General features: G+C 42.7%; 1 protein-coding gene across 1 annotated transcript in view; it reads right to left on the bottom strand.

The window, feature by feature from the left end:
- LOC309568497 (cell adhesion molecule CEACAM19-like) overlaps positions 1 to 25501 on the bottom strand; it is a 52533-nt gene that overhangs the window by 10844 nt on the left and 16188 nt on the right. The window contains exons 3-5 of the mRNA XM_082274175.1: positions 13654 to 13800; positions 13241 to 13302; positions 4209 to 4241 (exon numbers count right to left, since the gene is read on the bottom strand). Of these exons, the coding sequence (XP_082130301.1) occupies positions 4209 to 4241; positions 13241 to 13302; positions 13654 to 13800 (242 nt within the window). The remainder of the gene's footprint in view (positions 1 to 4208; positions 4242 to 13240; positions 13303 to 13653; positions 13801 to 25501) is intronic.

Below are 25501 nucleotides of genomic sequence, written 5' to 3' on the forward strand. Positions count from 1 at the left end.
TCTAATAGATTAAATGCATTTATATTTATTTCCTTCTGTCTTAACCAACCCCTCATATATTAGTTCCAGTATAGAATTTCCACATCCTACCAATTATTATTAATTTCTCATAATAGTGTACAATCTAACTCCTCTAATTAATATCACAGTACTTATAGATATATGCAATAAGAATATTTAATGTGTTTTATAGATATTTTTAAATGTTTCTATATTCATTTGATCCCTATATTATAGGTTTTTCTAACATTTTAACTTTTTTTTAATTTTTATATATATTATAAATTTTATTATTATTAATAAACATAGGTTTTTGAAATTGATTAAATATATAATGTTTGAACCCAATAAATTATTAATGTTATTTAATGTTTTTAATATTCAATTATAGCGGAATTATTAATAGGTTAAATAAAGCTCTGTATACAGGAAGTGATGCCCGGACGTACCAATCGTTCATGATTATTACAGATATTTCAACAAATTAATAAAGGCTATAGATGATTATACTTCACTAAAATAATGCCATTAATATAGCTGATTGTTTTATGATCGATTGCCAAAGTATAAATAATAAGATTCCGGAAATGAGCACCGAGAGGCTACGATATAAAAAGCCTCCGCTAACAGGAAGTGATGTCTTTGAAGACGCTGTATGGACGGCGAAACGCGTTGATGCACTTCCGGTTGCGGGCCAAAACGAACGTCACTTCCGGTCAGGAACTTCCTGTGTGTGGAACGCACGCCGAGAGCGGCGCCGCACGAGTTCCTTGTACATGCTTAATTCTTATATACACTTGTGAGTACCCATCTGAACATACTTTTGGGAATAAAAATTGTTCAAACTTACTTCACCATGTATGGCCATTCTTTTGTTTAACGGTGGAAGCGGAAGCTGACCCAATAAGTTCGAAGGCTACATAGGAGAAGTTCTGGTCCTTAAAGATCGCGGGCAATGTGCAATAATCTTGAAGGTCTTAATTTATCTGCAATCTGGTGAGTGGGGAACCTTGAGGGGCACCTTGTCACTTTGCAAGCACCTTAATTATTTGGCACCTTGGCACTTTAATTGGATCACTATAAGGACTGTTTGTTTCAAGCACTGAATATTCATTTGGACTCTAATCAACCACTTATGTTTATATATGCACTTTACAACCATTGGTTATTGCATAGATAATATATATATCATTTTCTAGCACTCAGCACTTTCTATATGATATTACTTATATGAACTTTATCAATACTGTTTACTATTAATGCTGAATTGAACTTGCACCCCAGATATTCTAGGACCTGCGACAGCTGTACATGACTTTTCCAGTAATTGATAATCCACCCAAATCTTTTGAGAGTTTTCGCAGGTGAGGGCCACATGCTTCTGCAGAAGAGATCTCGACGGGGCCAACAGAAGAATGTCTTCAAGATAGTGAAAGATCTGGACGCCTTTAAGTCTCAGGGTTGCTATGATGCCCGACAACATCTTTTAAATAGTGCTGCGCTGTGAAATGGCGACTAATAATGGTATGAATGCATTATTAACTTTAATGGGACAATGGTAACATTGCAGCGATATAAAAAAATAAAGGTAAGTGAGCATCAAATGGTGTATATCAAATGGTGGAGAACCGGAAGAAGGGTGGCGGCTGCCTCCTCTTCTGCAGCAGTTGGTGTATGGTCACAGGCATTAGGCCTGGTGAGCCAGAAGTTTGGAACTGAACCCAGAGGTCCAGGAGAGCTGACTGAAGGAGTTGAGGCACTGGAGAACCTGGAAAGCAGTATCGTGAGTACAGAGGATCGTGCCTAAGGGCCTGACCAGGAAGGGGGGCCACCCCGGAGTAGAGTAGTCAGTGGACGGGTGTCAGCTGGTGGATAGAAAGGGGGTACTAGGTGTGTGCCCTGAAGATAAGTGCTAAAAGGAACATTACCTCGGATTCATCTAGTGGCAGGATGAAGCTGCGGCCTAGCCGCATTCTCGGATAGAAGTCCTCAGCATTGTGAATAGTTCAAGTGTTGGAGTATCCCACTCATCCCTTCTCCAATCCCAATATTAAATAAAACAACAAAAACATCAACCCCTTGACTGAGCCAAGGAAGTAAAGTGTTAAAATTCTACAAGCAGTTGCTACAGGTAACCCAGGGGAATCCAAAAGTGTGAAAAACCAGCAGTCTTTAAAGGGGCAGTGCTACAAATAGGTTCATTTGAACCTCTATCGCAATCTTGATTTTTTTCAGCATGTACATTACCCGTTCATGGCTTTGTCCACATTATTGGTCACATTTTTATCTATTTATTCTTCCGTCGGAGTATATCTGTATGTGGCTTGTCTCTATCTCTGGTAGTAGATTCAGGAGTGACCACCTATTTTGTTTTCGTATGCAGTACAATTTGAGTCTACAAATATCAGGTTTTAAATCCTTTCTTGATGGACGATTGAAATGTTGACGTATTGATTCACTCATTGATTGTCATTTGTTGCCTTGTTTAATTTATTGCACTCACTTAGTGCACGAACATATACTTGGATGTACACCATTAGATGCTCACTTATCTTTATTTTTTTATATCACTGCATTGTTACATGTGCCATTCAAGTTAATAATGCATTCACACCATTATTAGTCGCCATTCGACAACGTAGCACTACTTTGATATTATATGCCGTTTCAGCTTGGGATTTGCTGTTCAGTGCATGCATCTGTTGAGTATCTGACTACCCACACATGATAGCACAAGAGTACCCTTTAACCTTGTAACATCTTCTAAAAGGTTCTGGGGATTGTTTAAGGCCTGAATGGCAGGCACCGAGAAGACTGAAAGTGCAATTATTCTACTGAAAACCTGAGAAAGCGGTGGTGAGCCTGATCTGTTGGAATATGAATATAAGCATCTGCCAGGTCGATGGAAGCCATCCAATCTCCCACTTTATATATAGAAGAAATGGCTGCACTCCAAGTATAATCAAGATTCAGGTTTATTGACTGAACATCCCAATGTGGCAAACAACAGGTAGACGCGTTTCACACACTAGTATGTGTGCTCAATCATTTCATTTGGCAACATGAAAGTGGGGCCCTAATGAAGGAGGTTGAGGTATTTTAGAAAATGGGTCTGAGGCTTCCCGAAGATTTTGAGACCAGAAACAGAGGGGAACACACCCCTTCTCCCTGCTCCCACCTGGTAACTGACAGAACGGCTCGAGGCGCTAGCAATTCCTCTAAGTATGTTCGCAAGCACTGCAGTTTTACTGGACACACTGGAATACAGGTTTACACAAACCAGGCTTCAGGGGGTCTTCTCGTAAACTCTAAACAGTACCCTCTTTGGAAAATGTTCAGAACTCAGGCATCGTTGACTTCTTCTGCCCAAGCCTCTCTGAAAAGAGCTTGCCTTGCTCTCACTTGAGAGGACTGGGTGTAGACACCTTCAGAAGGACTAGTCATTTGTTTTTGTAGTGGGTGGAGTTGGCCTTGGACCCCTTAGGGAAGGCTGACCCAACATTTTTCGACTGCCTGAAAAAAGAATGCCACAGCCTGTACGAACTTGCTTCTCTAAACTTCTCCTTGAGTCTTCTGGACAAGCAAAAGGACTGACGCTGCTGCTTCCTCTCCTGTGGAATGAGGCACACCAGACACTCGCTGAATTGCTACCTCTAAAGTCTTGATGAATAGGGGTTTGTCATTAAATGGTACGGAGCAAAGACTGGCTTAGAGGCATTGTCTGCAGACCAATTCTTCAACCATTAGGTCCTCTGGGCTGCCACTGAGGGAGCCATGAGTTTGGCAGTTATCCTGACCTGATCTGTAGCTGCCTCTGCAAGAAAGTCCACTGTCAATTTGATGTACTGGAGTGGAGACGAAGACCAGGACTCCAAATTCACTACCAAAACTCTTAGGACCGCTGTGATAGAAGTCAAAGCTATGGACGGCCTGCAAGCTGCTCCCACCATAGAATAAAAAAGTTGTTTTCTTAATTCTAAAATCATGTTTCCAGAGCAAGGATGAAAAAAAGAACACTGACTGAAGTATATAGCCACACTTTATAGGCTAGTTAAGAGATTGTCCTGGAGGGGTCCGAATGGGTGAAGCTGACTTGTGGTAGGCTGACATGAGGAGGTCCAGGAAATATATTTAATATAAAATACAGAAATGCTAATTAATGTCTTCAATTCCAAGTTATTGTTCACATTGTCAAGGAGTTAACTTACTGTGTAATCTGAGTCTGCGCTTGCACCTTGATCCTGTAAATTCAATAATATGAAATATAACTGTAATATAATTGGAGAAATGCATATCTAGCAATTTAGAAAACTAAAAATCTAAATCCAATATGAAACAAAGGCAACAAAGGGAAATGTTTAAAGCCTAAGTTTAGTGAAACATTTAAAAAAAAAAAAATCACAAGAGACAGTACTTACAGTTAATGGGAAGTGTCTTTTGGGCTGTTGTCGGTTGTCCTAGTTAAAAATCTTTTGTCCCCGTGGCCCACAGGCAGTGCTGTGGGAGTTTAAAGCTGTCACTTGTAAAATGTGCCAACTATGCCCACCCCTTCTCCATATACAGAAGCTGTAATATAGCTTCCCCAAATGAAAAGCACTCTATGAATGGAGAATGGGCAGATGAATGAAAGGTTCACCGCCTCCATTCATAGAGCACTTTTCACTCATGGGAGCTATAGTACATTTTTTGTGAACGTAGGAGAGGGGTAGAAATGGCTGACACAGTAGTAGTCACTCTTGCCAAGTGCCTATGACAGGTCCAGTGGCTGTATTAACTGCAGTAGCACCAGAAGATTACCGCTTAGGTATGGGGGGGGGGGGGGCAAAAGAGACGGTGAATTTCAGCTAGCACAGATGGCACCAGCACAGGGGACACTTTTCATTAAGTGTAGGGTCTGTCCCTTGTAATTATTATTAATTGACTAAACTCCTTTTCTTACTTATATGAGAGGGCACATTTTACAAGAATAAAATGTACTTGTAGATATTACACTGCTCAAAAAATTTAAAGGAACTCTTTAGAGTACAGAGTACAGAGTACAGCATCGAGTCCTAATTCCATAAACTCCTGGAATATTGATCTAGTCAGTCTGCTTTGGTGTTAATGAAATAACAACAGGTGCACTAGATGGGCAACAAAGAGACAACCCCCAAAACAGGAATGGTTTTACAGGTGGAGGCCACTGCATTTTTTCCCCCCTACTCAATTTTTCTGACTTTTTTTCACTAGTTTTGCATTTGGCTAGGGTCAGTGTCACTACTGATAGCTTGAGGCGATACCTGGACCCTATAGAGGTTGCACAAGCAGTCCAAGTCCTCCAGAATGGCACCTCAATATGTGCCATTGCCAGAAGGTTTACTGTGCTTCCCAGCACAGTCTCAAGAGCATGCAGGAGATTCCAGAAGACAGGCAGTTACTCTAGGAGAGCTGAACAGGACTGTAGAAGGTCCTTAACCCATCAGCAGGACTGGTATCTGTTCCTTTGTGCACAGAGGAACAGGATGAGCACTGCCAGAGCCCTACAAAATGACCTCCAGCAGGGCATTAGTGTGAATGTCTCTGACCAAACAATTGGAAACAGACTTCATGAGGGTGGCCTGAGGGCCCAATCTCCTCTAGTGGGCCCTGTGCTCACTGCCCGACACTGTGGAGCTTGATTGGCATTTGCCATTGAACACCAGAATTGGCAGGTCCACCACTGGCACCCTGTGCTTTTCATAGATGAGAGCAGGTTCACCCTGAGCACATGTGACAGACATGAAAGGGTCTAGAGAAGCCATGGAGAATGTTATGCTGTCTATACCATCGTTCAGCATGACCAGTTTGGTGGTGGGTCAGTGATGGTCTGCGGAGGCATATCCATGGAGGGACACACAGACCTCTACATGCTAGACAATGGTACCCTGACTGCCATTAGGAATCGGGATGAAATCCTTGGAACCATTGTCAAACCCTTTGCTGGTGCAGTGGGTCCTGGGTTCCCCTGGTGCATGACAATGACCAGCCAGCCACATGTGGTGAGAGTATGCAGCCAATTCCTGGAGAATGAAGGAATTGATACCATTAAATAGCCCCCCCCCCCGTTCGCCTGACCTAAATCCAATAGAACACCTCTATGACATTGTGTTTCAGTCCATTGAGCGTCGCCAGGTTGAACCTCAGTCTGTTCAGAGCTCAGTGATGCCCGGTCCAGATCTGGGAGGAAATACCCCAGGACACCATCCCTCATCTCATTAGGAGACTGCCCCGACATTGTCAGGCATGCATACAAGCACGTGGGGGCCATACAAACTACTGAGTACCATTTTGAGTTGCTACAATGAAATTTCAGCAAAATGGACTAGCCTGCTGCATAATTTTTCACTTTGATTTTCAGGGTGTCTTTGAATTCAGCCCTCTGTAGGTTGATCATTTTTATTTCCTTCAAATGATGTGGAATCCTTTCGTTCCTAACACATTACCCAGTCCATATTAGTATAGATATCCAGCATGATATTTTTTCCCTATTGAGATCTGATGTGTTTTCAAAGTGTTACTTTAATTTTTTTCAGCAGTGTATATAACTATGTGCATTTGTAAAGATGCTTAAAGTCCATTTCCATTTTTGTAGTTATATGCTTGTTATGCGTTTCCACTCGCACGGCATACCTAAAAATATTTGTTTGAACCATGTCTTACCTTTCTCTTCAATTAGAAAGTGCAATTAGAGGGATGAACTGCGGGAAAGTCCTTTAACATATAAAAGATCACCTAAGCCGTAAAGTTGTAGTTAAGTCTCCTGAATTACTCTGCGCCATATACAGCATTGTGAAATTACTTACATCTAGGTTTCTTTCATGCTATTCCAATCTGCTCCATTTAGGAGATTTTGCGTGATTTTTGTCAGCATGACATCACTGGCACATACAAATTTTGCCCCCCATTGATGGCACGATCATTGTGCTGCAGTCTCTTCATACAGGTACCATACCTTCATGGTAGTACTCCAGAGTCTTGCATAGCAATGCCGCAAGAGTTAAGACTCATTACTATTATTATACTGTATGTAGCACTACCCCCACAGGGGTTGCAGATGACTGGGTTCCCCACTGCTGTACAGCCAGGCAACAAGCATTTTTCACACTTTCTCCAGACACAAGGAACAGTCTTTGAGCTTTGTTGATTTATTAGGGGTATTAACTTGGATGGGAAATAGAAAATATGGGATGCCCAGTTTAACTTGCAGCAAAACAGGGACAGCTTCCTCCCTATGTACATGTTGCAGAACTGTCCCCCTCCTGACACTGACAGCTTCCATATATAGAAGATGTAAAAGCCCCTTTAAGGATTAGGAGCTCTCAGTCCCTTGAAAAATGGCACAAAGTGTTGTAGGCTGCATTTTGGAGTATCTCCAACTCTCCTATAGACACTGATCCCAGTTTTACTGACTGCAACACCAGCTAACCTGGCTGCTTTTTCACCAGCCCACCCAGCTGTACCTTCACCAGCCCACCTGGCTGCTCTGAAGATCTCAGAGGGCAAAGGATCGAAAGAGGAAGCACAACGCTGCTGACTGTGCTGATGTACTCTCACTGCTTCTTAGGCAAGACTCCTTCCAAACTGCAATACTATCAGGATCCTCCTAAACTGAGCCCGAGCTACAGCCACCCCCCTCCCCAAGACCAGGGGTTTCCCTCAAGGGCCACTGACTTTCATCTGAGCACTCCGTCTTCCACCCGACTCCCTTGCCAGCATGACTCATCCATATTTAAGGGCTGGCTCAACCAACTTGCCAGGCCCACTGCCTGGGGATTGGCTAAGCACCAGTATGCAGATCAACCCTTCTGGCCTCCGCCCTCTAGTTCTAGAAATTTCTCCAAACTTCCAGAACCAGGAGGAGGCACCAGAGACCTGCCTGTATGAGTCGTCCTGCCTGACCTGTAGTAAACCCATAACCCAATTAAGACTCACAATTTAACTAATAACTATGAGCCAAAACATAAATTTGCCTACACTAGGGGGTGCTACATATTATACACTGTGCATGTGCAAGTTTATCCTGCAGACACAACAGAAAAGACGGAAGTATAATGCTATATGGAATCTGACATCGCAAATATGGCTCCAGCTGCAGCTGGAACACTGCAACAAGAAGTCAAGCAGAAAACTGAGGTAAGAAACGTGCTATGTGGATAACTAGTATTGAGGTACATTGAGAAACAGTGGCCTTATGATTTCTGGGGATTTGGGCACCGGGGTTTACTACCGCTTTAAGCTCTTTAACCCTTTGTTAGAACAGATGGTGTTAGAATCTACTTTACAACTGATAAAGGGATCTGCCAGCACAGTGCAGACAGGGTTAAATATGGTAAAAATTATTCCAAAGCCCTCTCCTTAGCATTACATAAAAGGAGAACACTAGGTAAGATTTTAAGGAAGAAAAAAGGTAAGCCGTAATTTGTAAAAAACAATGTTAAAGTTATGCTTTGTGAATGTAACCATAAAACAAACACAAATTTGGCTGCAAAAGTGGAAATGCGATGTGAACTCTTTCGTGTCTCCTTCACACCTTTTCATCTAACACAATCTTCTTCACACTTATGTGCCATCTGCTTCATTTATACTTGCAGTAGCAGAATGCTTTTCACAGTCTAAACAAATCTAACATCTGCTTTGTTTATACTAAGTGTAAAAATGGGTTTATTAGTAGATTTGATGGTAAATAGCTGGGAAGTGATATGCCACCTTCTCAACGCCTGTTTTAACCCTGTTATTCCACACCATTGCGCTGTAACTATGTGCACTGTATTCAGTTGTGGGGTGATTGTGGTGCACCTCATTGGTACAACCAACTCTAGCTACTGTGTTGACTTAAGAGGGTGGTTGGGGGGGGGGGGGGGGTAAAACCATAGCTCAATTGCCTATTCCCCCCCGACCCTGTCTACTGCCTGCCAGTTACAAAACAAATCCATCCTGGGGATCCCATGAGCGCACTCAAAAGGCGTTAAAGGAGTTGTAAAATGCATTTTATGCATTAAGATAAAAAGCCTTCTGTGTGTAGCAGCCGCCCCAGCACCCCCTAATACTTACCTGAGCCCCATCTCTGTCCAGTGATGTCCATAAGTCCCACAACAATCCCCCTGATTGGCTGAGGCACAGCAGTGGCGCCATTGGCTCCCGTTGCTGTCAATTAAAGTCAGTTAGCCAATCAGGGGAGGGGGCGGGGCCCAAACAGAAGCTCTGTGAATGGACACAGGGAGCTGCAGCTCGGCTCAGGCTGCTTGCTGTGGGGTCACTCAACAGGAGGGAGGAGCCAGGAGCAGCAAAGAGGAACCCTGAGAAGAGGAGGATCTGGGCTGCTCTGTGCAAAACCAACTGCACAGAGGAGGTAAGTAAAACATGTTTATTAAAAAAAAAAAAAAAAACACGAGATTTTATAATCACTTTTACTGTGTTTAAAAGAGAATTCAAAGCTTTTTTGACCATACTCCTTTTGTGGGCCACAGGAGTGTAACCAAGAATCAACCAACAGCAGCCTATAGTCCACTGTCAGCCAGATATAACTGAGCCATTACAGACTCAGGAAGGATTCGGACAATAATGTCGGGATCCACCCAGATGCCTGACCAGCAGCTGGCTCTGCCTCTGTGCTGTAAACCTGAGCCAGCCACTCCTGCCCCTTCCCCAGCCCAGTGCTCCTGTGAACGCTGAATGTAATTGCTCAGTTTTTAGGCTTAGAACCGTTGGGGGACAGCTGCAGCATCAAGGAGATGCTGCAGTCATAGCCATTTCCCCCCACACTTTTCCATTAAGAGATTTCCACTAATTGGTTGGCCCTTCCTGAACTCAGGTCTTGCTTTTTGAAAGTGGGAGCCCCTGCTATGACTCAGGTTTAAGTGGAAGTAAAGTCAAATTTTAAAAATAGGCTGACAGACCCTAGAGGTCTCTTCTGTCATAAATCCCCTCTTTCCTGTCAGCGGTAATGTGAATTTTATATCTAAAGCTGAAAAAAATGTGCTATGGCTGAGCAGGGAATAGTTAATATCCCATCACTTTTTTTTTTTTTTATGTCTCTGTCTTCTCAGGTCACAACTAAGGACATTTTGACATTAAATGCATATTAATGTGAACCTGTGCTCCACACTATGCATACTAAAGTATTCTGAACATATGCTACATATAGGCATATACAAACAAGCCCTTGTTCATCTTTGTAGCTATTGGCATTGTGGAGTAATTCCTTTTCAAAGTCCACAAAAGATGCACTGAATTCTTAGATTTTCTTTGTGTGAAAGCAGAATCGTGCCAGCTCTCTAATGTAACAACACAGCTAAAGCTTCCAAGCTGTTGGATGCTGGCTGAAACCAGTAAACTTTAAAGATCTATGACAATTATTTAAGTGATTTTACACCCTCAGTTATTTAAAGTGTTACTAAATCCACAACAGTAAAATCAGTCTGCCTATGCAGTAAAGCATTCTTGTTATACTCACTGTGAAATCTAAGGGATTAATCCTCAGCATTGTGTAAAAAGGCTGTTTGATCCTGTCTCCTCTGATCCCCCCCTTCTTCCATTGTCCCCTAATAATTCCCTGAGCCTATAGAGTCAGGCTGCATATGCTCAGTTTGATGTGTATTGCTTGAGAAGTTTTTTTTTTTTTTTTCCTTGGGAGGGTGCATGTGATCAGCACAGGCCCAATCAGGGGTTATGCAGCCTCATAGGACAGTCAGAGGAGAATGAAAACCCCTCCTCCAAGCTTTAACCAGTGCTTGGCCAGGCACTGATAGAAGTCACAAGACTGCTATATACTGCTGATGAGAAAAGTATTTAGCAGTTTATATTTACTAAAATAATAATAAATGGAACAAGAAAAGTACAATCCCCGCTGTAGACAAACAAATCCTACTCACCCAGCGCTAAAAAATTGAATCGGATAGCACTATATTGAAAAACGACCTTAAAAAAAGGTCACAGCTGCTGCTATACAACAAATCAATATATAGGAGGTGTAATAGAGTCACTCTTAAACACATGAATAAATCTATAACATTAGCAGCGCTATATTGTGCATAACAAGGATATATGCATATAAATCAATTGCACCAAAGTACATAACACTAATATAAAGCAACCATTTGCAGACAAATGAAAGTTCCAACTGAGAGATAATTATAATCCAGTCTGGATGCATATCTTAAAAGAGGGAGGGTGTGTAGGGTTCCTATATCTACCAGTAAACCACCACCATCCACAAGTGCTCCCCTTCAAAATGGACACTCACCAGACTGTTGACTAAAACTCGCCTATAAATCTCAGAAGGGTCGTCTTGTCATGGACATCATAACTGCTGCACTGCCGTTCCAAAACGTAGTGGGTTTCCTCCACTGTCCAACAGGCTCCCCTATTGGATGCAGTGGTGACACTCCCTCAGACCCAGTGAATCACTCCTGGGAACATGCAACAGGCAACCAAATAGATCAGGCTCCACTGATAAGCAGACAGAGCATAAAATGCTTTGAACCTCGCACCTAACTAGGAGGGTGCTACATCAGTATTTTTTATTATAGTCTAATCCATAGATTCCCAAACTGCGGCCCTGCAGCTGTTGCAGAACTACACATCCCATGGGGCATTGTAAAACTCTGACATTCACATACAAGACTAGGCATGATGGGAATTGTGGTTCCTGAACAACTGGAGGGCCATAGTTTGGGTACAGCGTTGCATGACCGCGCAATTGCTGGTAAAATCACGCAGTGCCGAATCGCAAAGTAGGGCCTGGTCATTGAGCAGCCAAATCCTCTGGGGCTAAAGTGGTTAACCTCCCTGGCGGTATGATTGTTTCAGATTTTAGGTGCTGAAAGCGCTACAATTATTTTGCATGTAATTCTTATGAATGAGCAGCCCAAACCAACTGTATACATATGATTTTTTTTTTTACTAATTATTACTATTACTATGATAAAATTTGAAACACAAAATCATAAATTATAATATAATAAATAACTTGAAATAAGTTAAAGTATATATATATATATATATATATATATATATATATATATATATATATATATACTGTACATATATATATATATATATATACACATGTATACATATATTATATATATATATATATATATATATATATATATATATATATACACATATACATATATATATATATATATATACACATATACATATATATATACATACATATATATATATATATATATATACACACATACATAAAAAGTACAGTAAAACTGCAGGAAAGGACACTGGGGGGGGGGGCAATATAATGTGAATTTATTTTATTTTGCATTGTATCAGTGTGTTTGGTGTGTTTTACATTTGAATTTGCCGCCGGTTCCACCCCCCTGCGAGCGTCACGTCGCAGGAGACGGAAGCCGGGGCACACAGAGGATCGGGAGGAAGATCCGCCGCCGCACACCGCCGGGATACATCGCTGGATCCCCGGGACAAGGTAAGTAACCCCTCTACCAGGATCCAGCGATCTTCCTAGCGGTACCCCGAGTGTGGCTCGGGGTTACCGCTTTTGGCACTGAAATTTAACCCCGAGCCACACTCGGGAATACCGCTAGGAAGGTTAATGAAAATATACTTACCTTCCTTCCTCTCCCTCCCTCTGCGGCCGCGGCCCACGACATCACTTCCTCCTTGCATTGAAATGAGCGTAATTGCTCCCAGAAGTCGATGCGCCTGCACCGGAGTCACTCGTCACTTCCGGTGCAGGCACGTCATTCCCTGCTGAACAGCTTCTGGGCATGTGCAGAAGCTGTTCAGGGATGACACGTCTGCCCCGGAAGTGACAAGCAGGGCATTCTGGGACTCTGACGGCACCGAAGAGGACACGAAGAGGACACGCTCCGGCTTCAGCTGCCCACACCTGAGATGGCAGCGCTGGACAAGACAGTTCAGAGGCTATCGTTGCTTAAATGCACTAGCCCTGACTGTCCCGGGGGTATTTTTAGCTTATAAATTTTTTTTAGCCCGGAACTCCGGGATCACCTCCTCAACACCTGGCAAGTACTGTTTAGCTGCACTCTGAAAAGCGATCTTCTGTGGATAATCTATTGCTTTTCCAGACTAGAGCTGGCAAACAGACAGTAGATATCATGTACAGTAATTAGTAATATTTTTTTATATTTTTATATTATTTATATTATAATATATTACTTATATTATTTTATTTTTTTATATTTTTTATGTATATTACAAGTATTATATAGTAACCTACCATTGCAGTGTTCTGCGCATTTTCATCAATGGCCACCTGGATTGATGTATCAACTGAAGACCCTGCAAGTTCAATAGAAAATAATATAAGATGTAACAATTTTGGATGGACTACAAATCATCTCCCTCTTGCTTCACTTCCAAAACAAGGGTCTTGTAGTGTAGTCCACAGAGGTGAGGCAAGAGGGAGATCATTTGTAGTCCTAATACAAACTAACATTACCAAGTGCACCAGACACAGGACAACACTGGATTTCTGACATGATGAACAGGTATTATTTTGCATTTGTCGATGAATATACCAATCTGCTTTCAATGTAATCTTTACCAGAATAAAAGGGAGCATATAGGAGAAATTCATTTTTGGGGTTTATATACACTCTAAATGTAATTTTATGTACAAACAATGATTACCATTGTTCTGATTCCTTGTTTTATTGATATAGTATAACAGGAAACCTGCAACAATCAACAGGAAAACAACAGCCAAAACTGCCCCAACAATGGATCCGATGCTACATCCAGCTTGCTTCTTAACATTACCGCTATCAGGAGACACATCTACAGAAAAAGGGAGAAAAAGTTGGAAGAATAGTTTTAGAGGTACTGTATGTAACACAATTATAAAATGAACTGGAGGCAACTGGCAGATGATTAACAGTCACACTTGTTCTATTTGCCATGTTGGGTGAGCTGTGAACATTAGAGCTTGTAATCTGGTAAACTATTGCTGTTTGGTTTTGTGACGGGACTCACTTTGGTTGGGGGGCCCGTTGAACCCAGCTTACCTTAGAGAGGTTGATAAATCCCTCTCTCAGCTCCCTAGGCCCCTATTATGTGTAAGTCACCCTGTGTCTATTAGGGGCACAGGGTGACCAAGGAAATGATGGACAGCTACTTAATGGACTCTGAGAATATGGTTTGGATTACTTCAAATGGGACAGTAATATTTATCAACAATATACCTAAAGGAATATATGAAGACTCTGGGAATCTAGGCCTAGGATCCATGTTAAAGGCCTAGCTGCCTATTGCCAATGAGAGACTGTTCCACACAGTCAGACTCATAGCAGATGCTTATATCATCAGCTCAACCACCTGTCTTCCACACGTTGTTGATTGTGCTGATTTACTCACCTATTGTCTACTATGAGGACGTGTTTACACTTATAATAATGTGTATTGTACATCAGGACTCGGAGCTCGATGACGGCAAGTCTGGTTGATTGAATCACTGTCACCTGTTAGTTGCTGGTGGTAAAGTAGAATACTGTTTGTGTTGGTTGTTCCTTAGATATGTTAATTATATTTCTGTACAAAATTTAATCTGCATATGATAATGTAATCAAGCACCTGACCTGGTGGTGTATATATTCGGTGTGAGTTTGTTCAATAAAGGTTCCGGATCTTCTACAAGCTATTCTCGGCTAGTTGTGTATGGGGGCGGCTAGAATATCTGATATCTATGTGCAAGACTGAAAGAAGCGGTATGCTGTCGGAAGCACACAAGCACATTGTGGGGTCGTGGTTCTGTTACAGGTTTAAATTGCCTTAAAAGGCTACCAGAGTTCCGATTTCAGTCACCATTGCTTGCTTGTGTGGGACTCTGAGCCTATTTCCTGTTGCTATCTCTGTCTGCTAAAGCTGACCATAAACCAAAAGAATGTTGTTGAATTGTTTCATTTTCGTAACATTTGTTTGATTTTGTAATGGTTAGTGGGGTCAAATGGACATCAGTTTTGGACCGTAGTGACGACAACATTCGGAAGAGCATTCGGAGAACAGCAGGAAGAAGAATTTTTCTGTAAAGAACAAAATTCTAACTGTGAATGTGGTTTCCATCTGGGAAAAAGCACACCTATTGTAATGAAACCTATTTAATATATCTAGAATTCCAATCATATTGCAGGCCTGGACAACATTTTAAGTGCTTTTGACTGAAATAAGTTAAGTCAATGCAGGCAAGAAAGAACGTTCTGATAAACTATTTTTCTATGAAAGTTTAAACAAAAAGCTAAGCGTGTATGGCCAGCTTAAAGCGGAAGTAAACCCTCCTATCATTTTTTTCAGCCTAGGAAGCTGCCATCTTGGCCGCCGCTGTTTAGTCTTCAACTGCCATGATGCTGTGACCAGTTATGACACCAGCCATTGGATGGTTTGACAGTTTGCTTGATAGCCCAACCAATGTGACTTTTCGTGCATTTTCGGCACGTGACGGGAATGTACCTATTTTTTTAAACTGTTAAATTGATGGATTTACTTCCACTTTAACATCTTTAACTTTAATTTCATTGCCCAATTCCAAATGTATGCTCCTGTGTTCTTGGCTCTGTTTGGCACCTAGCTTTTGTTAGCTCTTCATCTGCCCTGATCTAGTTCCATTCCTGTCCCTTATATCTGAATTTAAAGCGGAGTTCCACCCAAAAGTGGAACTTTCACTGATCTGCTTTCTCCCCCCCCTCCAGTGACACATTTCACACTTTTCAGGGGGAGAGTGGAATGGGTACCTGTTAAGGACCTGTATCTTTCCCCACTTCTGGGAGATGGTGCAACATCGCCGTTCTTTGGAAGCTCCACCCCCTCCTCCTTCCCCCTGCCCTGGACCAATTACAAAGCTCAGCGAGCTTCGCCCTTTTACAGTAGGGAACAGGCTGTCAAGCCGAAAGGCTTCACTGCTGGTTTCCCTTATGACGAATGGCGGCGGAAGCACCTGACAGCGATCCGAAAATCGGCTGGGGTGCTGACATCATGGGCTCCCTGGACAGGTAAGTGTCTATATATTAAAAGCCAGCAGCTACAGTATGTTTATTTTATTTTATTTTATGAATCCAAACCCGAATATGACTCCTGTTTACATCACCCGCTGTCCTTGATTATGGCTTTTCAAGGAACAGGTCCTGGTTAGTCCTTCTGGTCCTTGTGTTTGCCTATTTGGTATCAACCATGATCTAGTTGAAACCACTTAAATCAGCCCTAATAAAATCACTTAAGCCGACACTTAAAGGTGTATTTAATGTGCTAATAAAAACAACATAAATACAAGTAATGCATTAAAATATACTTACAAACAAGTGTATTTTACAGGATGTCCATGACTTAAGGTACTGGCTTTCAGATTGAACCCTATGCTCCTGTAGAACCCTTTGGATTGTCAGCGCTCCCTCCTCTCCCCTGCAGCTGCCACTGGCTGACACAGGGGAGTTGAATCACATGGCCAGGGAGGAGTGGCCTGAAAATAGGTAAGTATATGCATCTTTTCTTAAACAGGTTAGTCACCATAGGTGTTAGGAGGGAAGAGGGAAAATTTTTAAGATTGGTTAGGTAAAGCCTGGAATCAGGGCCTGTGCTTCCACTAGGCAAATTAGGCAGCCGCCTAGGGCGCATTGCCACTTAGGGGCGCAGCCAGGAGTCGGCAATCTCTCTCCATCATGAATGATTATTGTGAGCTGAGGGGAGAGGTGGCGGTAGGGGAGGAAGAAGGGACAGAGAAAGATGCCAGGTCTCTTGGGCAGTGGCGGAACTATCAGGCCCTGGCTTTCCACTACTGTTGGAGGGGCCCCAAGAGGCAGAAATTGAGCCCACCAGAGTGCTGCCTGCATGATGATCCTTAACCCCAGGCAGGAAGTGACTCCCTGCACTGAGCTGGTCCCTGGGTGTTACATGGAGCATCCCTGGTATGAAAGGGAATCGGGGTCACCAGGTGTGCCATGGGGAATCAGAGTCACCAGGTGTGACATGGAGGATAGGGGTCACCGGGTGTGCCATGAGGAATTGGGGTCCCTGGGTGTGCCATGGGGGATTGGGGTCCCCAAGTGTGACACGGAGGAACATCGGGGTCCCCAGGTGTGACATGGAGGAACATCAGGGTCTGACATAGAGGAACATTGGGGTCACTGAGTATGACAGCATGACATGGAGGAACACGGGGGTCCCTGGGTGTGACATGGAGGAACATCAGGGGCAGTGGGTATGACAGCATGACATGGAGGAATATTGGGGTCCAAGGGTGTGACATGGAAAAACATCAAAGTCCCTGGGTGTGACACGGAGGGACATTAGGGTCCCCGGGTGTGACATGGAGGAACATGGGGGTCACTTGGTATGAAAGCATAACATGGAGGAACCATCAGATCAGGGTCACTGAGTATGACATAGAGGAGTATTTAACCCCATCCCTTTTTTTTTTTTTGGGGGGGCACAAGTAGCTGGTCTTGCCTAGGGCGTAAAATAGTCTAGCACCGGCCCTGCCTGGAATTCTACTTTTATCTTGACCTCAAGAGAAGTCATAGTGCTGTTTACTAATATGAAGGACTTACTAAGGTACATATAAGCACAGAAATTAGGACCTGTCCCCTTCTGGGGCTAAGCCATGCTGTCAAACTGCAGAGGTTCTTCTGCCCATTGATGTTCTACCTTTTGATAACATAATGACACCCGATGGGAGCTAATGTGGAAATAGATGAAACTTAATTGTAACTTGAAGAGAAGCCATTGTGCTGTTTACAGATATTAATGACTTACAATTACAAATACACTTATAGGAACAGAGATTAAAGCCCCGTACACACGTACCGATCGTCGGCCGACGGAACGTCCTACAAATGTTCGCGGCTGGTGTGTTTGTTGTTTGTCTGTTGAAAAGTGCTCCAAACTTGCCCAGGACATTTGTCTTCCGACAGAAAATGACGTCACTACGTTCCACGCACGTTCGCCGCTACAAAAGAGGAAGTGAGTGTTTGGCCGTGACCCTTCTGGGCATCTCGCGCTGATTTCGGTAGCCTTTGTTTGGTTGACGACATTTCGCTATTTTCCGAGACATCGTTCGAGAATTTATTATGGCGACCGTGAATTCGTCCGTTGCTGTCGTTAGTGTTGGAGTTTTGGCTCTGAGACGACGTACGAGCAATAGGAAGAAGAAGCGGACCTCCTGGACGAAAAATTGGTTGCTTAACCGTGATCAATTTTCTCATATGTCCTTGCTGAGGGAGCTCCAGGAAAATAATCCTGATGACTTCAGGAATTATTTGAGGATGACGGATCCCATCTTTTACCGTCTTCTTGCCCTGGTGTCCCCCTATATTCTGAAGCAGGATACTTGTATGCGGCTTGCAATTACTCCTGAGCAAAGGTTAATTGCGACGTTGAGGTATCTTGCAACAGGGAGAAGCCTGCAGGATCTGAAGTTCACCACAGGCATCTCCCCCCAAGCACTTGGAGTCATCATCCCTGAGACCTGCTCTGCCATCATCAAGGTCTTGCAGAAGGACTATATCAAGGTATGTTTGATTTTTTACATTACATTACATGTATTACTAGTTTCACCTGAATTATGATGTTTTTGGATGTACAGCAATTGACACAGGCCATTATTTGTAAACTACCCTCTGTCCGCATGCACATAGTAGTAAAGATGTAGATTATCTTTAACCATTTGTAAAATTACCCACTAACCACCCCACCATTCTCTCCTATGTGTCCCTAAACGCATTGCCTGTTAACAGTATTTTGAATTTGGGTCATTTTATTGCTTTCCCTCAAACAATTATTCCTTGGCCAATGTTTTAGTACCTAGTTAATGATTTATCTAAAATACATCAGTCCATCCATTCCCACCTATGATTCTGTATGTTTATGTAATGATGTTAAAACCTTCACTGACCACAAGCCCTAATTGATGTATAAATGCCCAGTTTTACTTACCCATCCCCCACCCACATGCTAAATCTCAAAGTCAGCATATACCAAAGCTCAAGTTCAGAGGTCTTCAAACTATGGCCCACCAGTTGTTCACGAACTTCAATTTCCATCATGCCTAGTCATGTCTGTGAATGTCAGAGAATTACAAGGCCTCATGGGATGTGTAGTTCTGCAACAGCTGGAGGGCCGTAGTTTGTAAATCTCAGCTCTAGCTGGTGAGTATAATGGGCCATACACACTAGAAGATTGTCAGAACAATTTATCCTTCCGATTTACCAAAACCAAATAATATGAGGTCCAACAAACACTTTCAAATCCTATGCAATCTGGTAGGCCCTTGCACTACATAGAAAAGTTAAATCTGCACGAAAAAGTCTTCAGAGAATCTTCTAGTGTGTATGGCCCTTTACAATATAAGAACAATAGGAGGTTGAAAAGAAATGTATGTAGATGTTACATCCCCATATCCAAACCTTTGCCTTCCTGTTGTATATTTTTTTAACAAGTTGCATAAGCATTTAACAGACAACTGTGTGTGTAATTAATAATGTGATGTGCTCAAGCACTAATTTTATTTTTTTTTTTTTTTTTTATTTTTTCCCCACAGTTTCCTTCAAACGCAGAGCAATGGCTGGAGATTTCTGATCAATTTCTGGAGAAGTGGAATTTTCCCAATTGTGGGGGTGCTATTGATGGGAAGCACGTCCGCATTGTCCCCCCTCCGAATTCCGGCACATTTTATTATAATTATAAAGGTTTTTATAGTATAGTCATGCTAGCCATAGTTAATGCAAACTATGAGTTTATTTTTTTGGATATTGGCAAAAATGGCCGCAATTCGGATGGGGGAGTTATTGATCAGACGGAGTTCGCTCGTCGTCTAAAGAACGGCACTCTGAACCTGCCATCCAGGGAGCAAACTGTTGAGGGTATGAGCTTTGTGTTTATCGCAGATGAGGCTTTTGCGCTTGGGGAGCATCTCATGAAGCCCTACCCTCAGAGGAACCTCACCCCAGACCAAAGGATTTACAACTACCGGTTGTCCAGAGCTCGCAGAGTTGTGGAGAATGCCTTCGGGATAATGGCCAACCGGTTCCGGATATTCCTGACGTCCATAAACCTGGCACTGTACAAAGTGGATAATGTGGTCTTGTGTTGCTGCATTTTGCACAACTTCCTACGCAGGAATGCACAAAATTATGTATTGCAGCAACTGGATACTGACCCTGCTATGCCAGGTACAAGTGGAGAGGCCCAACCTTCTAACCAAGTGGAGTCCATGACGTCAATGGAAGTTGGACGGTCAGCATTGGCATCACACAGGGCCCGTCAGATCCGCCAGGAATATCTGGACTATTTCGTGGGGAGAGGAGCTGTGTCCTGGCAGCAATCACTGTCACACACCCATTAATCTTGTTAAAGATTGGACACACAAGATAAATGTCAGAGATATATTATTTTTCAACACATTAAACAAAAATTGCAATGATTCTGTATTGTGGATTATAATCATTTGGGCACATATGCCAAACACAATTATTTGGGTTAATCATGTGTTATATATGTGTGACTTTGGAAGGGTTAATACATTCATCAGTGTGTTTCTTGACTGTAGTCTCTCACCAGCTGATCCAAAGTGATGATGGCCATGTGTTATTTTTTAGCCAGTGGTGTAAATACAAGGGCCTTCTGCACCCCACAAAATGTACACAAACCCTGTCACATTGAGAACTAGGTCACACCCAAGGTTCATCTAATGTCACCTTACATTGGTGTTCATTGTCCAGAAGTTGCCCATACTATATATTTCATATAATACATTAGGGTATTAACAAAGTACCTACACCTGTTATGTTGTGTTCATTTATGACATCCTTCTCACTGCCCACCAATGTTAGGATATGTCAGTGTTATGTGAAACTTGATCATTGTTCATCTCAAAGTGTTATATATATAGGTAATGGAAAGTGAACTAGAGCAACGAACAAGCAATACACTATAGATTACACTGATCTCCCTACACTGATTGCTACTGGCAATATCAATGCCATATTGAATCCTAGGACTGCTAGTACCTTGAGTGTTGAGTCACACTTATGCGATGCGGGAAGTCTGCGACTTTGCAGCCTTCCAGCATTGCATAAGGGTGACCCGCCACTTACTTTTTCCACAGGATTGTATTCCACAAGTGTTAAGCACTGTGCGATCCAATCCAGATACATCAGAAATAAAGGGTCATGTGCGACTTGTATGCGTGTTCAGTGCGAATGTAGCCATACAAAGTGTATGTCTCAATTCACACTGCACATCTGATGGCATGTAATATCGTAGCGCACTGCTCCTTTATTACATGCGATCAGATGTTCATGCGAAAATCAGCTATACAGTTTGTATGGCTCAATTCGCACTGCACTCGCACAAAAGTCGCACATGATGCATTTATTCAGCCGCATCAGGATAGGATCGCACAATCGTTCAAACTTGTGTGATCCGATCCTGTGTGAAATGTCAGATCGCACTGTGATATGCGTTAAAACTGGGGGTATCTTTAACATTTCATTGACACCTCCAGCAACTCGCATATGGCAGTGACCAAAATGCTTTCATTAACATGTAAATATGGGAATAGGACAGCCATCATACATTTAGTGCTTCTTTACACAGCTTTAGACCTCGACCCCCCAACTAAAGTCTAATAAAGAATTGAACACACATTGTTGAATGTAAAAACGTTTTAGTATCAAACATTCACAGGGTTAGGGTTAGGGTTAGGGTTAGGGTTAGGGTTAGGGTTAGGGTGTTGTAAAGTGCTTTTCCCAAACTTGGGTACACTCTAACATCTGAGTGTAATTAAAATGCCCTAAAACATTCTAAAAAAATTGTAACATCAGGAACATCCCAATACAAACATTAAAAACCTAGTAAAATTGTGGCTTAAAATTTGCCAATCATGTCCACAAAATTGCGCATTTTGATTTGTAATGCCGTTGCAGTCTCCTTTATTTGTTCCAGGTCTGCGCAGCATTGGAGAGCCTCACGGGTCAATTTGGCTAATGTGCAACTATGTAAAACATGGTCTGTAAAAATTAAAAAAAAATGAGTCAATGTGAATCACCTACATGAGGTCATAATAATAGAGAAACATTTGGTGTCCAGGTAATCTTAAATTCCTCTCGAGTTAATACCTACCCTGTTCTTATGCTCTTTTGCCCTAGGCTCTTCTTCTTCCTCCTGTCCTCCTCCGATGCTGTTGCTGATGATTCTGCCGGTCTCCTGAGCTTACTATATATTCATTAGGGGTGTGAACGCATGATGACGTCATTGTGAGGGCATGGTTGTAATGTATATATATTAAGATGCAGAGACGGGCAGAATGCACGGCAACAGCATTGGAGGAGGACAGGAGGAAGAAGAAGAGCCTAGGGCAAAAGAGCAGACAACATAAGAGCAGAAGATTGGACAGCAGAAGAGTGGAGAGGAGAAGATCCAAAGAGCAGAGTGGAGAAGACCGGATGAAGATATTTAAGAACATTTCATAAACGTCTCCTGTCGTTATTCACATACACTTCCATTTATGTGGTTAATGTGTAGGGGTACTATGTACCCCATACCCATTCACATAGTGATTGGGGTCTGGGATCTGGGGGCCACCCTTTGTTAAAGGTTGCTTCCAAAGTCCTAGGAACCCCCTGGCCGCATGACCCCCCAAAACCACCAGACAGGGTTGTGGGGATGAGGCTCTTGTCCTCCTCTACATGGGAGTAAGGTGCTTTTGGGTGTGCGGTGCAGAGGCCCCCTGGCCCAAAGCAACAAAACCCCCCCATGTTGAGGGCATGTGTCCTGCTGTGGTCCAGGGGGTGTTTGGTCCGCTTGCTCGTTCTCTTTCCTGGCCTGACAAGCTGCATGCTTGTATAAGGGTCTGGTAGGGGTTTTGGGGGTAACCCACGCTGTCTTTTTGTTGTGGGCATACCCTCAAACTCAATACCACACACAAAAGGCCTGGTTGTGAACTTGGGGGGACACCCACGGTGGGTTGTTCAATTTTTGGGTGTAGTTCCCCCTCAAAAATCTTCACAACGCAAGTGGCCCCGCAAGTCAGAGCATCCTGATCCGACTTACGGTGCGACTTCCATTCAAATAAAGAGGCTCCCATAGGGAACTAGTGTTGTAAATTGGAGGCTAAAAATAACACTGATAAAAATCATTCTGAAAAAACCTACGTGGGCACACAATTGGCTCTTGGACACTTGGTCCTGGTTCCTCCACAGTTTCGGAACTGGCTTCCATGCTGCTTGGCAAGTTGCCAGGAGATCGGGCTTCTGACCTGGCTGGGGATGCCACATCCTGGCATGATGCAACATCTGCAATGTAAATTTGTAAGGGAATACAAGAATATAAGGTTAAACAATCATTGCAAATACACATATTTCTATGATCCCACTACACAAAAATCTGTGCCTACCAACCTTCTTGTTGCTCTGGTGTCTCATCACTTGTTGGCTCCACCAGGATTATTTCCGGAATAATGTCTTCATCTACATAATACAAAACATTGGCCATATCATAAAAGTCACAAGAGGTACATTTGTTAGGACATGGTGCCCTGCTTGATAGCTCTTTCAGTAACAAATATGAAGACATGTACATGGTTATCTACGAAAAATATGGTACATTAATGTTTGACAGTGCATAGGAACCAATTACCTTTAGTGGAATCTGTGCCACCTTCTGTGCCCATGTCCTCATCTTGTTCGGCAACTGCCGATGGAGCTGCCAGACCTCTCCTCCTCCTTTCCCATAGTTTGGCACGGAGTTTACGTTTTTCTCCTATTTAAAGGTTTGAATAATAATCTGTGATTAATAGGAATGTTTGCTGAGAAGATTCGTGCAGGAAAGAACGTTCGTTGCAACACAATACATATATTTTTAACTATGGCTTCCTGACTTTTAATGTCATATACTAAAACATCAACAATAGATCGATCAAATCACGACATGACAACTAAAATGAGTAATCTAACTTTTTACATAGACATTATAATCTAGACATGTTAATACAACATACACAAAATTATAAAAAACATATTGCATGATTAAAAAAATAAAGAAAAAATAAAACTTACTTTTTTTCAAAATCCGATGGATTTGGGAAAGCTGATCCTGCTCACGGTGTTTGAGGTCAGACCACCGTTTCCGAATCTGATCTTTCGATCGCTCGACACCGAATTTTTTGACCAAACAGGCCACCACCTTGTCCATGATGCCATCTTTCCTGGCATTGGGCCGATCGTAATTTGCCAACTTTCCATCGTAATCCATTTTTTCTAAAATGGAGACCATCTCCACCATTTCTGGCTTTGACATGGGTGTAGCCCTTGATTTTCGGGTGGCCCAATCACTTCGGCCCCCACTAATTGAGCTCCCAGATTGTTGAGACATGGTTCCTAATTAAACAATGATTATTCCACTGCCTCAGGTGTGAGTGTCGCATGTAGGCCTGATCTTCGGCACGTACACACCCCTGCACAAGCCCGCCACTGGAGGAGGAGTTGACGCCTGCGCTGTATTTAAAGGACGCCAGATCGTTCGGCCGACGATTCGCTAGCGGACATATCGAGAGTTGGAGCACGATCGAGCGGCGAATCACGACTTTTCCCCACAAACAAAGGTACGACTCTTTTAATAGAAAGTGTGTGTTTTGGGCCCTATACAGCTTTTATTAGGAATATCTTTATTATGTGCCAAAATACATGCTATTTTAATATGTTTTGTGTTGTTTTGTGTCTTGCAGGCATATACTGTCCTGCAATATGGTGGACAATTTCACCACCCACAACTTTTTAATAAGTTTTATTGATGAGTTCAGGCAACTGCCCTGTTTGTGGCAAGTCAAGTCCGCAGATTATAAAAATCGAAAACTCAGAAAACAGGTCATGGAACATTTGGTGGCCTTCTACAAGCCCGTCTGTCCTGGGGCAAATTTTACTTATATCCGCAAAAAAATAAACAGTATTCGCACTGCCTACAGGCGGGAGTTAAAAAAAATAGAGGAGTCCACCCAGTCTGGAGCAGGGGCACGGAATGTATATGTACCACGGCTGTGGTACTTTGATAACATGCGGTTCCTGGCAGACACCATGGAATCCAGGCCGTCAATTTCAACACTGCCTTCTACTTCGGCAGAGGGCTCAGTGTCGGTAGATCCAAGCCAGGATGAGGATTTCCTGGAGGAGAGTTTTACTCAGGTATGGCATTTCACAATATATTGTCTGCTAAAATGTAATCATGTAACAAAATTATAAGCTAAACCATAATTGACCCTTTAGGTAAACGGGCATAGCAAGGGGTTGGCATGACAGGCAACCGCCAGGGGCGCAGGCCAAGGGGGGTGGGTCACAAAAACATTGGCATTGTTTTATTGTTTATTTTAACAATCCACTCAGCCTGCACACCCCAGAACCCCCAGTTTGCAGGCGGATTCATGCAGGTGTAAAACATTGAGAGCAGCTTCATGCAGGTGTAAAACATTGAGAGCTGCTTCATGCAGGTGTAAAACATTGAGAGC

Source organism: Pelophylax lessonae, assembly GCF_965119305.1.
Source record: "Pelophylax lessonae genome assembly, chromosome: 12".
Lineage (NCBI taxonomy): Eukaryota > Metazoa > Chordata > Amphibia > Anura > Ranidae > Pelophylax > Pelophylax lessonae.